General features: G+C 39.5%; 2 protein-coding genes across 5 annotated transcripts in view; both read left to right on the forward strand.

The window, feature by feature from the left end:
- LOC144518011 (netrin receptor UNC5D-like) overlaps positions 1-6673 on the forward strand; it is a 343327-nt gene extending 336654 nt beyond the window's left edge. For all 3 annotated transcript variants that reach the window (XM_078250348.1, XM_078250346.1, XM_078250347.1), the window contains one exon: positions 1595-6673. In XM_078250348.1, the coding sequence (XP_078106474.1) occupies positions 1595-1856 (262 nt within the window). In that variant the 3' untranslated portion in view covers positions 1857-6673. The remainder of the gene's footprint in view (positions 1-1594) is intronic.
- A 7774-nt stretch (positions 6674-14447) lies between these two features.
- Positions 14448-15042, forward strand: part of hdr (hematopoietic death receptor) — a 32482-nt gene continuing 31887 nt past the window's right edge. The window contains exon 1 of one of the 2 annotated variants that reach the window (XM_078250349.1): positions 14448-14589. In XM_078250349.1, coding sequence (XP_078106475.1) covers positions 14566-14589 — 24 coding nt within the window. In that variant the 5' untranslated portion in view covers positions 14448-14565. The remainder of the gene's footprint in view (positions 14590-15042) is intronic. The other variant, XM_078250352.1, reaches the window with a different exon arrangement.

Here is a 15042-nt window from a genome sequence, read left to right on the forward strand (position 1 = left end):
TCCAATCTGAGTTTTCTGTTGCACAACTGAAACAACTTTTGAACGTCTAAATGGTTCCACCAAAACTTTCTTTCCAAGGGCTATTTTGCAGCAGCACCGTGGCTCTGCCCGGTGGTTAGCACCACCCATGACGACTGTGATTGGTTTAAAGAAATGCCAATAAACCAGAGCACGTTTTTCTCCCAGCCTGGAATGCTGTGTGGACTAGCCTGACCCTCCTCCGCAGTGCTGTGGAGGAAGGTCTGGCAAAGCGAAACTAGCAAGTATATAATACCGGCACAACCACCATATCCAGGCCAGGCCCAACCAGAGCGCTAGAAGCATTTCAAATAATGCAAATGGTCTAGGACAACATACACTCACATTTAGTCAGTAGATATTTCTTGCATTTCTGACCTGTTTTATAATTTCTTTAGGGAAAATATGTTAAATATGGTGTTGTTGTAAAGCTAATTTAATAAATGTTCTCCAGTGAGCCACACTGTTGCAATGGGTGTCCTTCATTACCATGAACACACCCAGTTTATAATATAAAATAGTTTATTTTCTTTGGCCCCATTTGCACAGGACTAGAATTATGTAGGGCCCTCGTGATTTAGAAATGACTCCCGTCTATGTTTTGAGTAGTGCATTTGCACACGTTAAGCAAATTTTGTTTTTACACAAATTTAATTCATTATCCCCTACATATGATGTCAAGGCTCTGTCAAAACCTTTATTTATAATTGCCAACACAGCCAATCCGACCCCGAATCACAGAGACGTTGATTAAAATTTTTACAAATAACTTAATGGCAGATTCGCACAGGACTAAGATCATAGACAACCTCCGCAATTATTACAAAGTAGGCTACTAGAGTTCCCCAGGTAAATACTAGTGCCGTGCGAATAAGGCTTTTGACTCAATCCTACACTCCTGCTCACTAGAATCAGAATCAGAAAGGGCTTTATTGCCAAGTACGTTTTTTACACATACAAGGAATTTGTCATGGTGTTGTTGGTGCATGTCACACATTCTCTAAATATAAGAAGGTTAAAAGAATTTAAACAATATAAGTATAAACATATACACACAGTATGTATTAATAAAGAAATAGAATGTAAAATAAAATAATAAAATAAGTTAAACAGTAATAAAAAGGAACGCTACAGCAGAGTATTACTCACTAACGCACCAAATGTGCTCCATGTCCATGGCTAAAAATAGTTCAATAATAAGTTCCTCCTGTTTAAGTAATGTTCGCTAAATCTACTGCCCAGCTGTTTTAGGAAATCACTTTTTAAATGGGATTTGTTTTAAACAAAGAAACATCTGTTATAACATGAGCCTTATCCTTTACGGTGCACAGTTTTAAAACTACTGCCATGTTTTCTATGCATCACAATCACACTCAACACTCTTTCTGAAAGGAAATTAGAACAATTTCAGTTATTTACCTAATCAGTCTTTTACAAGATAGATAAATGCATAAATAATCAGCAAGGATACAGTCCATATCTGAAGCAAACATTAAACATGTTCCCAGTGTTCTGTCCCTGAGAGTGCCTTCTTCCTGTGCAGTTCATTAATCCCGCTTTGTGTGCTCCTCTACAGAAACCTGGGTTATTTTGCAAAGCAGCGGAGTCCGTCGGCAGTCATACTGAGCCTGTGGGAGGCTCGCCACCAGGACACTGCTGACCTTGACTCTCTAGCCAGCGCCCTCGAGGAGATTGGCAAGATCCACTCCAAAAGCTCCCCCAAGGACCAGGATGAGCCGGCGTCTGACCTCAATCACATACAAGCGGGCAGTGTGTGTGGAACGGGCAAAGTAACAAATCAGACAAGAGAGGACTCTGCTCCTGACTATACAGGCTGAAAGAAAAGAGAGTGAGTGAAACCTGACAAACTAAGGCATATATCTGTGTGTACATACACAGCCAGTGACGGACAGCACACACTGTAGTGGTGTGCCGGAAGGTCATGAGGTTGTGAGTAGACAGTGCGAGCAGTCAACATGCCGACCAGTTTCAACAGATGGAGGTGAGCCGGTACCTGCTGTGGATATACCCCTCTCTTTTAAGAATCTGTCTGAGGATGGACTATAAATTGTTTTCTGCCTCTCCACTCACATCACATCTTACGTTAATTTTAATGTCTTTGTTGTATTAAGTTAAAATATGTCCCTCTGTGTATATACATTTTCCAGCTCAGAGGGTGAGTGGGGTATTTCCTGAACTCTTGTGCACATTATTTTCTGAATTTGTGTTAAAAGAGATGGGAGCTCCTTTTTTTCCATACTGCCTCCCCTCCTTTTCCCAGTGGTCCACACGGCAGCTGGACATATTTGCATAGAAGTTCTTCTATGCAAATAGGGTGATACAACTGTGGCGACATTTTAGAGACACCTCATCTAATTTCATCTAATTTTTCCCCCACACCACATCCTTGTGTCAATGAATGAATGAGGACTTAGAAGCTACTTTTTTGACGTTCAATATTATATTTTTCAAAGAAGGCTTAAATGTTGTGATTGTGAACTTTCAAAGCCAAGTATCTTGAAATTCTTCCATTTTCATCTCCTAAAAATTTTCAAAAACTCAAGTCTATAGGAAGTTTAGCACCAGTATTGTATCATTTATACAAAAGTTGCAAAGAAACTCCTGCACACTGTCTAACTTGCAAAAATAAATTTAATAGCTGGCAACGTTTCGGTACTAGACCTTCCTCAGGCAAAATGTTTTTTTTGTTCTTTGCCGGTCAGAGTGTAACGTCTTATGTGTTATATGGAAAAAAACATGGTTGTGGTGTAATGTGGCAGAGTGAGATTTGAAACTGTTGCACAGGAAGCTGTAAAACATAATTTCCTGGCACGGCAGTGAGCGCATCGTTGCAGCTTATCATCCAATTCCCACCATTAATACCCGTCACACAGACCTCATATCATTCCCTGACACACCCGACTGCCCCCACCACTACCTAACCCCCAAAACACATGCAGACACAAATACTGACATTTCATGGCTACAGAGGTCATGTGCACATGGACTGGGAGTTTGCATATAACAAAAAAGAAATACTGATGGTGTTAGTGTCATAGATACAACATGCAGTTGCATATCTGTTCAAATCATACTAAACATATACCATACTGAGAAAAAGATGAGGGAAAGGATGTCCTGGGCAAAATCCCAACAATTAATGGTAGAGTTGCTGGCCTATATTACTGTATGACCTTTCAAGTTGAATCATTATAAATGAAGAGGCCACCGAGATAAACAAAATCAGAAAACCATTAAACCATTTAACTTCGAAACGTAACACACTCCCGAATTTTGTTATTGTACCCAACTGAACCAGTCAGAGCTTTAGTCAGTGTTTTAAGGACACTCATAGTCATCGATGTAATAATTTGTGGAACTGAAAACTGATGAAATTATATACCAGTTTAAATAAATACATGAAAACATGTAATTCACATTTGTATGAATCATTTTTACAATAAAAATATATTCCACCTTCATGCTGCAGAGGTTTACATACTGCATCCATGCTGTGAAATAAGGCCAACTACATTACACAAGAACACATAATCTCACTTAACCCAAGTGGTATAAGCACAGAGTATTGTCTGCCTCTGAGATTTCTGACTCTACCTTAGGTGAATGGAATGTCATTTGTGGTGCTCACAGTATTGAAAGATTACATTTAACAACATTAACAACAACATCATTCCAGAAACAATGTCCTGGTTACACTTGAAAATTCACAGAACATACTGTGTTCATACGGACTAGGTAGAAAACAGCCCCACAATTGAAATTTCATTCACCTCCGTTGTACTCGGGTGGAGGCAGAAATATCCGTGGCAGATATCTGATCACATGGACAAATAAAAAAAGTATATTAAGAGTATAAGTATATTCTGGTTGTCTAATGTGGTAGGCTAAATGGCAGACTAAGAAAATAAGATTGAAGTTTCTGAATGCCATACATACACTAAGTCACACAGCTGTACTTTTGTCTTAAGTGTTTGCTTCATGGAGGCTAGCCTCATTTGTGACCCCAGCACTCCGTATTTTTCTCTGTGATTACGTCACGCAACATTGCACAATTTTTTTACGTGTCTCTCTGCCAGAAATAATACATTGTTTGTGTGGGGTGAAACCACCATACAACACAGACTCCATTTAGCTGCTGCCTCTACTTGCCTTGACCTACTGTTTCACTTGGACTCCTCCTTAAGTAAAGATAAGAAAAAACATGCCACCCCCTGGTTTGTTCGGTACAGCAATGACTCATACAGCTTCATTCACTTATCATCAAGGGGAGTTTTTTTTAAAATAATAACCATCAGTGAACCTTGTGGTTTGAGTCTTATGACCTTTCTCACCAGTTACTAAATTTAGGAAATAAGCTTACTAATCACAGTAGCAGTAACCATGTAAAACAGAGGAAAGTGGTACAAATGAAAAATTGAAAGCGTATGCTTGGAGCTGCATTTTCCCTTGAACGAGCTAGTTGATTTTGTTGTGGCACCCAGTTGAGTCAATCTTTGCTTTTATCCAGTCCTTAGTCTATAGTGCCCACAAATCCCACATTATCTCCAATCTTAAGCAGCGAGCTAGAAGGACATTTTGGGATCTTTGGCACAATATTGGATACTATAACAAAATCAAAGACCATTTTTTCATCTTGAAATTGGTTCCTCTAACCATGACTGAATACATCACTGACATTATGTACTTTGTATATGTATTTTGAATATGTCTTTCATCAGGAACAATGCATTCTCATGAACGGGTTGGTATAATAACGTTAAGAAAATGCATGCACAACAATTGGTATGATATCCTACTAAAATTACGGCGACCACGTTTCAATTCAATTTTATTTATAGTGTCAAATCATACATTTTAAGGTTATTCTTAAATTTGGAGACTGTCTGCTCTGGCTCCCATTCAACGTTTAGAGACACTGGGAACCACAAGTTACTCTGCATTCTGGAAGCGCAGTGTTCTAGTGGGGCAATAGGGTACTATGAGCTCTTAGACAAAGTATGATGGTGCCTGAGCTTCGTAGGTCAGGAGAAGGATTTTAAATTGAATTCTGGATTTTACAGGAAGCCATGCAGAGAAGCTTATACATAAGAAATATGATCTCTTCTTTTCTAGTTCTTGTCAGCACACGGGCTGCAACATTCTGGATCAATTGGAGAGTCTTTAGGGATTTATTTGAGCAACCTGATAAAAAGGAATTACAATAGTCCAGCCTTGAAGTTACAAATGCATGGACTAGTTTTTCAGCATCGTTTTGAGATGGGATGTGCCTAGCTTTGGCAATGTTACGCAGGTGAAAAAAGGCGGTTCTTGAGATTTGCTTTATTTGGGCATTAAAGGATATATCCTGATCAAAAAAAACTTCGGAGGTGTTTGGGGCCAAGTACAATAACTTTTTGTCTGAGTTAAACATCAGGAAATTGTAGGTCATCCAGGGTGTAATGTGCATAATGCATGCTTGAAGTTTAACTAACTGATTGGTTTCATCCGGCTTGATCAATAGATATAATTGGGTATCATCTGCAATTTCCTGGGTGAAAGTCTTGTGTTTTCCCTTAAACTTCTTCTGGGACACAAATTCCACTCCCCCGCTTGAAAGCCCTGTCTTTTAGGACCCATCCATCAACCGCGACCTCCTCCCTTCACGGATCTTGGCGCTCCAACGGCGCTCTTATACAGCAGGAGTCAATGTGGTGCATACAGTAATAAATTATAGTGCACTACTTTTCGTAGCTATATGTACGAATGGTTCATGAGAACAGCCTGTCAGGATTAATATGGTGTATACTAATACATCACTGACTATTTCTGACCTGACATACAGTATGTGAATGGTTTCATCCTGGCATGATGACGATTTTTTTTCTCTGCATCATCTCTATGTATTTATTATCAAATTATATTCATCTTTTATATAATTTAAGATGGCAAGTGAAGAATGTGATAGGTCATCTCTTTTTCCTCTTGACATGATTGTTTCTTTAATTGTGTAACTTTATTTGCCCTTTCATTCCTGCAAGTAAAGAGTTTCAAGAATGGAAATGTGTGCTTTTGTAACGCTTAGCTGTGGCTTAAGATTCATCAAGAGCATCACACTCAGCAATCACCTTCATTCTGGATGTGTTTCAGCTATGTCGACTGTATCTCATAAACATGTTGAAATTCCGTTTGTTTTTTCAAAGTGAGCTCACACACTCACATACACAAATGTATTCTCACTATGTATAATTCTTTGGTGTAAAGCTAATCCTGAGATTAAAAGTTCACTGTTGCGTCCATGACTTTCTGTCAACTAAATTGGTCGGCCCCACGCTCTTTTTTTTTTTGCTTTACGCATGGCCTTCGGCTTCATATCACTATTCTTGTGCCTTGTAAATGGTGAATGTTGTAAAGTACAGATGCAGATGAAAAAATAACAATTAATCATACTGACATACATTTAAAGGTATTAGTTGAAAAAGTATTTAAGATTATAATATCAAATTGGCTGCAGAGCTTTTCTAGTGCTGAACATCTATGTTTGGTAATGCCAGGGCAGCTTTGTGGTATATTGTATCTATACTTATGGACATTTTGGATGTTTTCTGTACAGTAGAATTTGCAAATGTATATGCAGCCTTTTGAAAATAAATATACAGTTGAAGAATCTCTTGTCCAAACGCTAATTATTTTACATCAGGCAGTGCAACTATCTATAAATTAATATTTTTTTACTTTTTAACTATTTATTTAAAATAGACTAACGATTGTGTCATAACCACGCAACTTTCTGTTGCATAGTAGAGAAATTACCGTACAGTACAGGAGAAGCTTGCAGGCAGTTTCAATTTACATTCAATTCAATTTTATTTATAGTATCAAAGACACTTTACAGATAGAGTAGGTCTAGACCACACTCTATAATTTACAAAAACCCAACAATTCCAGTAATTCCCCTAAGAGCAAGCATTTAGTGCAACAGTGGCGAGGAAAAACTCCCTTTAGGAAGAAACCTCGGTGGTGAGAAAAACTTCCTTTTAGGGAGAAACCTCGGACAGACCCAGGCTCATGGTAGGCGGTGTCTAACGGTGCTGGTTGGGGGTGTGATGAACAGTGGCAATAATAGTCACAATAAAGATAATGGAACAATGACCAGGAATAGTAGTTGTAGTAGTTCATGGCATAGCAGGGCACTGCAGGGCGTTACAGGATGTAGCAGGGCACAGCAGAGCATAGCAGGGCGTAGCAGGACGTAGCAGGACGCAGCAGGATGTAGCAGGGCACTGCAAAGTGTAGCAGGGTATAGCAGGGCAAAGCAGGGTATAGCGGGGCACGGAGCAGGACAACAGTGACAGCTGAATCCATGATTTAGGTGCCACCCTAATCCAAGGAAACATGCTGGAAAAAAACATAAGGACTCTGGGGAATAAGCTCCCCAGAGCCAAGTTAGTAACAAGCATTTCTGGGACAAGGATGCACACAGATGAAAAGAGAGAGGAGAGAGAAGCTCAGTGTGTCAAAGGAAGTCCCCCAGCAGTTTAAAACTATAACAAGGTAAAGAGAGGAGCCTGGTCGGGCTAGAACTCTCCCCTGCCGGATCGGGCTGTACTGGCCTGCCTCCCTCTACTTTGATTATATCATTGATTATATGGTAGATTAATCTGACGACTATGAAGAGAAGCAGAGAAGAGAAGGGATGCTGCGTCTGCAGACACACACCCTCCCCCGCCGGTTTGGCTGTACGCTGCAACTCCTCATTCCCTAAATATAAGCTTTATCGAAGAGGAGAGTTTTAAGTTTACTCGTAAATGTGGTGACGGTGTCTGCCTCCCCAACCCAGACTGGGAGCTGGTTCCACAGGAGAGGAGCCTGATAGCTGAAGGCTCTGACTCCCATTCTACTTTTAGAGACTCTAGGAACCACAAGTAACTCTGCATTCTGGGAGCACAGTGCTCTAGTGGGACAATAAGGTACTATTACTATGAGCTCTTCAAGATATGATGGTGCTTGACCATTTAAAGCTTTGTAGGTCAGAAGAAGGATTTTAAATTCAATCCTGGATTTTACAGGAAGCCAATGCATTAGCTGTTTAAGTTTAATTACTAATGTTAACTAGCATTTTAGTTAGCAATAATTAGCCTGTGCCTACGCCCTCCGTCTCTGCAAGATTCGGAATGATTGAGATTTCTCTTGGCACAGCTACCAGAAGACTTACAACTTTCAGACAGGTTGCTCACGTCACATCTACGTCATCAAGCTCAGTTGGAGGCTGCGCAGTAACGCTCAGCCATCACCGGAAAAGTGTTTCTAATAGACTTCACTGCTCTCCCGTGGAAGTCTACGGCGTTGCTTTGTCCATTATTGTTACTGTCTATGCTCTGGAGACACAAAAAGTTTTTTTTCCTCATCTGCAGTAGTACTCCCCAACACCTGTAAACAGACTTTGATGTGTAAAATCAGTGGAGTTCAGCTTTACTGTAAACAAAATGATCTTGTTCTCTGCTTACCTAAGTCCATGAAGGAAGCTCACTGGTATACCTGAATGTATGAGTAATGCAGCAGTAATGCTTGTGCAGTGTACTGTAGGTGTGTCCTACTAGATTTTTGGAAGCACAATAAAAACATTACACAAACAGTGATGATACATACAAAATAACCCGTGGATTGAAAAGAAAAGACTTGGGTTTGTGGCTTTTGAGTGGATCAAGGTAATTTAAGTGTATTAATGTTTCTGAAACTGTGTAATGTTTCATATAATGATCATAAATGACTTGTAACAGCAAACAAGATTAACATTGTAAAGAACGCTATTTTTATATAGTTTTTATTAATGCCTTTTCCCGGGTCCGATTTTGCCCACAAAGGCGTTCCTAGTCTTGTTTTGCCAGACCATCCACACAGCATTCCGGGATGGGAGAAAAAACGTGCTCTGGTTTATTGGCATTTTTTTAAACCATTCACAATCGTCATAGGCACTAAGCTCCGCACTGAGCCACGTGCGAAAGAACACTCAGATTGGAAAGATAGTCTAGCTAGCTGTCTGGATTTACCCTGCAGAGATCTGAGGATCAGTTAACCATAGTCCTCATAAATCCACCGGAATTCTAACACAAAGAAAGCGGAAGGAAACAGAAATCGGCGAAAAATACATGCATCCGGCGAAATTTCCTGCAGCACAGGAGCAATTCCAGAAGTGGAACGTCAAGGATATAGACTACAGCGTTCCCAACGTTGGGTGGTAATTTGGTCCAAACTCCAGGTCAAAACCAAAAGTGTTACTATCTCCATATAATCAGTGACCTAAAGGATGAATAGTGCCAGCAAGTTACAGCACTAACAAAGACTGTTATTTCAAATACTTACCTTCGGTTGTATTTTAATGGGCTGAAGACATTGACCAGTGTAACTTTGATCTTTGGTGAGTTTACATGTGGAAGGAGCCTGGATGTTCTTAGATTGTTGCTGTTGCGCGCTCACCTACAGAGACATCAGAACATTTTAACATTTAAATTAGAGGGTTTTTACTCTCATTGTTCCTACTCCCCAAATACACACCACTCATCAAATCTGTCAAACCTTCAGTGAGGACAGTTAAAAGTGACGGTGGTGTGTGAGCTACTCAGGCTGACCCATCAGTGTCGCAAGGTCATTTTTCCGGTGCTTCAGCCCCAAATGTTTTGACGGTAGCCCCGAATGTAAATTTAAATGTAGGCAACACAAAGTTTAGGTGCGCAATAATATTGTTAAATTTTGTTTGAAGTTCTTGTGACTTGACGTTTACAGTCTATGGTTCAGTCCCAAACACACAAAGCTCTTGTCGCTTTGTGTCCAATCTCTCTGTAAAAATAGAGATGAGCAGCGCGGCTTCCGTGGTCTGTGCAGCTTCAGGTCGCGCTCTGCTGTGGACATGCTGCAGCAGATGTGCCGCAATTGTGCTCCATGTATTTCTGCCGTAGTTTCGGTTTTCCACCTCTGATGTGAAACAGTGTTCAGCTGCTTCCCTAAACTTTGTCTCATTCAGAGACCAGAGACCCAAACGGGGATCTCTGTGTCTGTCAGAAGGTCTGAGATCTACCATATCAGCAGAGCAAGAACGTAATGCACAGTAGACTATGATGCAGGTGGATTATTTCCTGAAACATTGTGACCTAATTCTTGTAATATTATACAATTTTTTTCTCAAAATATCACGACTCCTCCAAAGCCAGAGAACACAGATGGGATGAGTTATATTTTGAATGAGTTTTGAACATGAGCAGAAATCTTGCTGAAATGATGGGCCCGCTTCCCCACTAATGGCAGTATCCTCCCTTCACCCTATATTTAAAAAACAAGTAGCCTATTTTATTTTGTCCCCGTCGGTTCAACCAATCATTAAAAATGGACATATATTTTACTAATATATAAAACCTGGAGAAAACACCAGTCCAGTCAAAGCACACTGAAACCCACCTGGACCAGGACACCTGAACCTCTAAGACACAGAAGGGCCGATTACTCGATTGCTCTCGCTCTGTGGGTCAAATGATGTGTTGAGTTAAACGGTGCAGACACTCTGCGTTTTTATTCATCATGGATGTTCGTGAAATAGTCAGTTAATTTAATTTATTGATTTGTGTACACTGATGGTCAGTGTGTTTTTTAAACTAATGTATTTCAATTGGAAGCATCTTTCGTGTTCACAGCACGATTCTTTCTGCCAGTCGGTCTGCAGCAGAGAAGCAGTATGGCTTATTATTATTATTGGTATTTTTATCCCTATAACTGTTGTTTTAATCAACATGTATTCACAAGATCTCATCATGGTTTATATTTATTTCTTTTAGTGTTATTATTTCGGTCTTATTACCAGGGAAGCTGGGTTGCTTTGTTGTTTATTGTCATTTTTAAAACTATAACGCTACATTAATCAACATTTATTGACCAGTTGTTGGTTTTCAATACTTTCTTTTGATATTATTTCAGTCTTATTACTGGTGAAATATTACGGTATGACAGAACACTATGCAGAGCAGGGCGCGTTCAAAGCCCATATCCCACAATGCAATGTGGTCATTCATATCAGAGAATCAGACAGCGATCAATGGCTTTTTAACACCAGTATCGCTTCAATGTACATATTTAGTAATCAGTGGTTTTGTATCCAGCAAACGTGTGACAAGTTTCTTAGTTTTTCCAGTAAGTTATGCATCATAATAATGTGTAGCCAAATTGCGGGATCAGGGGCGTAGCACAAAATTCTAGGCCCTGTAGAAAGGCATTTTCTATGGGCCCCTCCCCGCATCCACAGCTATTCATTCTAGCATCTTTTTGGGCCCTCCTCACATGAGGGCCCTGGGTACTCAGTCCCCTTTTACCCCCCAGTCCGACGCCCCTGTGCGGGATCCTCTTAAAGTGACGACACAATCACACTCCACGGATCCAAAAGAAAATATAGGGGGGAAAAAACACAAAATGCTGTGAACACGAAAGATGCTTCCAATTAAAATACATTCATTTAAAAAACGTGTTGGCGTCACAATAAAACGGGATAAATGTGTCTTTGTACACAAATCAATAGATTAAATTACGTGACCATTTCACAAACTGCCATGAGACTAGGTTGGTGTTTTATATGTTTCAACCTCTCGCTTTTAATCTTCTGAGTTGGGGGACCAAACTGACTTTCTGAATAAGAGAGTAAAGCAGCAGCTGCAGGAGTATAAAGCGTATGTTTTACATAAAAACTGAAGTGTAATCACTGAAAGGAGTGAAAGTGAAAGTTGAAGTATGTGTGTTACAATGTGAGTTTCTAAAGCTGTTTGACCATCTGACATGCAGTTCTGGAGTTTAAAGTAACTATATGAAACTTTTTAATTTTTCTGAAGCTCTGTCATTTTTTACTTGAGTTACTTGAGTCAGTATTGCTGAATCGCCAAGGAAACTCAGTCCTACTGCGCACCCACTTGCCACCTCATGCAGCTGCTCACAGGAGAGCCATTTAGTCACAAGAAAGAAAGCATTTTGAGCCAGACTGTTTATTTATTGTCTTAACTTAGTGTAGCCTAAGCAATGTATAGGCTTTCAATGCACCAAACCTATAACCTATAAGCATGTTATTTCAGAAGTGAAAGAATGGCTTTTGTTGTGGATTTGCTCGACTCAAGGAGAGACTTCACTCGCTCGTCTGCTATAGATCCACTCATGACAACGTAGGCGGCTGATTCCCGCGACTGACTGACTCACTTCGAGAACTCATGAGGAAATAAAATCACAACTTAGAAAACTGGTTTAGAATCTTTTTTTCATTTTGCAACAGTCTGATTATTTTTTCAGATGTAAAAAAAACAAAAAACAAACTAGAATATACCCCTGCACACTCAACGCAACATGTTTGTTAACATGCAGTTATCTCTCCCTGCTGTGAGTTATCATTTATTGTGAAAGTTCAATATATTTCCCATGAGTATTAGCCTAAATAGGTCCTGTCAAAGACTCATGTGGTATGTAGTTGTTAAATACTAAGTTGACAAAATAACTGTAGTATCATCTTTACTAACGTTAAATTGGCAAGGTGTTCAGATGTTACTGTGCAGTGGAGTAATACTCTATCTTAGGAAGTGGACAGAAAACCACAGGAACATGTTTGGGCTGGGAATCGCCAATTATTTCCCGAATCCATTCGATTCCGATTCACAAGGTCCCGATTTGATTACATTTCCGATTTGAAATCAATAAGGTTAGGGAAGTTTCACTTACAATACTTGCTTGTACATAAAAAAAGATGCTCAGATAACTTATGCTGTAAATTGTACAAGCAAGAAGAAACCCACAAATATAAAAAAAAAAAATGCATCACATTAATGTTCACATTAAGACTTGAAACCCAAAAAGATGGTCAATACACACTACACATACAATACTACATACACAACTAACGGTTGTTTTCATTATCGATTAATCTGTCGATTATTTTCTCAATTAATCGATCATTAGTTGTTTTGTCTATAAAATGTCAGAAAATGGTGAAAAATGTCGATCAGTGTTTTCCAAAGCCAGAGATGACGTCCTCAAATGTCTCTTTTTTTTTAAACAAAATTTCCCAAATCGATTATTAAAAAAAGGTTAAAAAGAAAATGTTAGACAGATGTCACTAAATTGTATTGCTTTTGACAGGTAATCAAAAACTTAGTTATCAGGACATAAACAGTGGACATTTTGCTTGTCAGAGCATCTGCACAAGACTGGATTTATTGTGTAGGGTTATGTATAATTTGAACTGAAAAAAGACCTGTTAGTCTAACTGATATCCAAGATATCATTAGATAATAAATTGCATTGCTTTGACATATAATCAAAAACAAAGTCACTGCATTCAATGACTAATTGTATTAATGAATGACAGTACTGTAGTGGATTCTTTTGGATAGTATGTATTTGTTTATTAGCTCATTAGCAGACCCAAACGGAATCTGCAGATTTTTTTTTACAGTTTTCAGTGGTGATCCAGAATGAAAATTTACAGAATTTAGCGGACAGTTTTTCTGCTTGGGGTGGAGACGTGTTAACATATTGAGTTTTATTTTTTGAATCCCTTTCAAATCTGCTGAAAATTGTGTGTGTGTTCCGTGTGGCCCTGCTTATATGGTTTGATACTATAATGCACACAAACATTTCATGTCACCTAAACTTAGAGCTCTAGTCAGTGACAGACTGGGATAAAAAAAACAGCCCTGACATTTGCAACACACCAGCCCTATTTTTGTCAATAACCTAGCTTGGAAATTATAACTCTGCCTTCTGAGTGAATCTTTCCACGCACCTCGCCTCAGTACAATCTTGAATATCTGTGGCTGCATGCATAAAATAACTTTTAACCAAAGACATACTATATTATCAGTAGTGGTCCATAGGGGTCCATAGGGGTGCGGCCCTTCTGGAATTTGCCCAAATTCCAGATGGCCAGTCCGTCACTGGCTCTAGTCAGTGTGACTGTGTATACAAATGGTTGATACATCAACTGTCTTGACAGTAGTATGATGCATAACACATTCTGTTGACTCAGAAGCACTTTTTCCCGTTTGTTTTTACACCTTATACAATACTTTTTGATGTCACATGTGCTTCTTAATGTAGGCTAATTTTGTGTGGCTTCATGCCCTAAAGGCTTGCAGGTTCCCCTGGATGCAAAATGAATGTATTATCTTGGTAAAAGTTGCTCAGAGGTTTTGGCCTCTTTCCTGGCCTTATCATCTAAAACAGAAGTTCCAGCAGCATACAGGGTAAAGGCCTATCTGTGTGCGGCAGACAACTGCTCATTAGATATTGGTAAACTGACACACACAAGGAGAATGATGTTTGCTAAAAATGTCTGTCTGTCTGTCTGTCTGTCGGATGGTGGCTCTAGGATAGGCTACTGGGTGGGGTACCGCCCAGCCGAAGTACGTCATTACACCTGCGCTAGACTTTGGGACAGTAGCATATAAAACGCCTGCCAAAGCGCTTTGCCGCAAATGAAACTTTGGAAATGACTCCCTATAATTCTGTGGATTTAGACATCGCTACTAAAGCATGACACCATTTCTACAATACATGGTAAGTGTCTTTTTAATCGTACACCGCTCAAAAGTTTGTTTTTGTAGTTGGCCCAGCTGCTGCCTCTGTTAAGAGTTACGTTGTTAAAATACTTCTGTTTCGCTCCTACAAAGATGGTATTTTCTGAAAGTAAAACACAATTCATAAATGGTTGCGTTGAGTCATTCTCCATTGAGCGCATCCGAACTTTTCAACATGTATTAGCTATCGGAAGTCTTTTAAAGGGGGCTATTTTCTGTTGTAGTCTATTGGTTGAATATTGACTATCGAATATCGGTTTGGCAAATATGGCCACTAGGCAAAATAGGAAAATTGTATGGGATTTTCTGGTAGTTAGCTAGTTTGTGTCTACAAGACTCTTCGGAGAATGTCACATTCATCCGTCAAAGTCCCTCTCAGTCTCTCTGAGCCTGAGTGCGAAATTCCTCATAGTCTTCAAAAAGTAACAAGTTC

The sequence above is a fragment of the Sander vitreus genome, chromosome 5 (assembly GCF_031162955.1).
Source record: "Sander vitreus isolate 19-12246 chromosome 5, sanVit1, whole genome shotgun sequence".
NCBI lineage: Eukaryota > Metazoa > Chordata > Actinopteri > Perciformes > Percidae > Sander > Sander vitreus.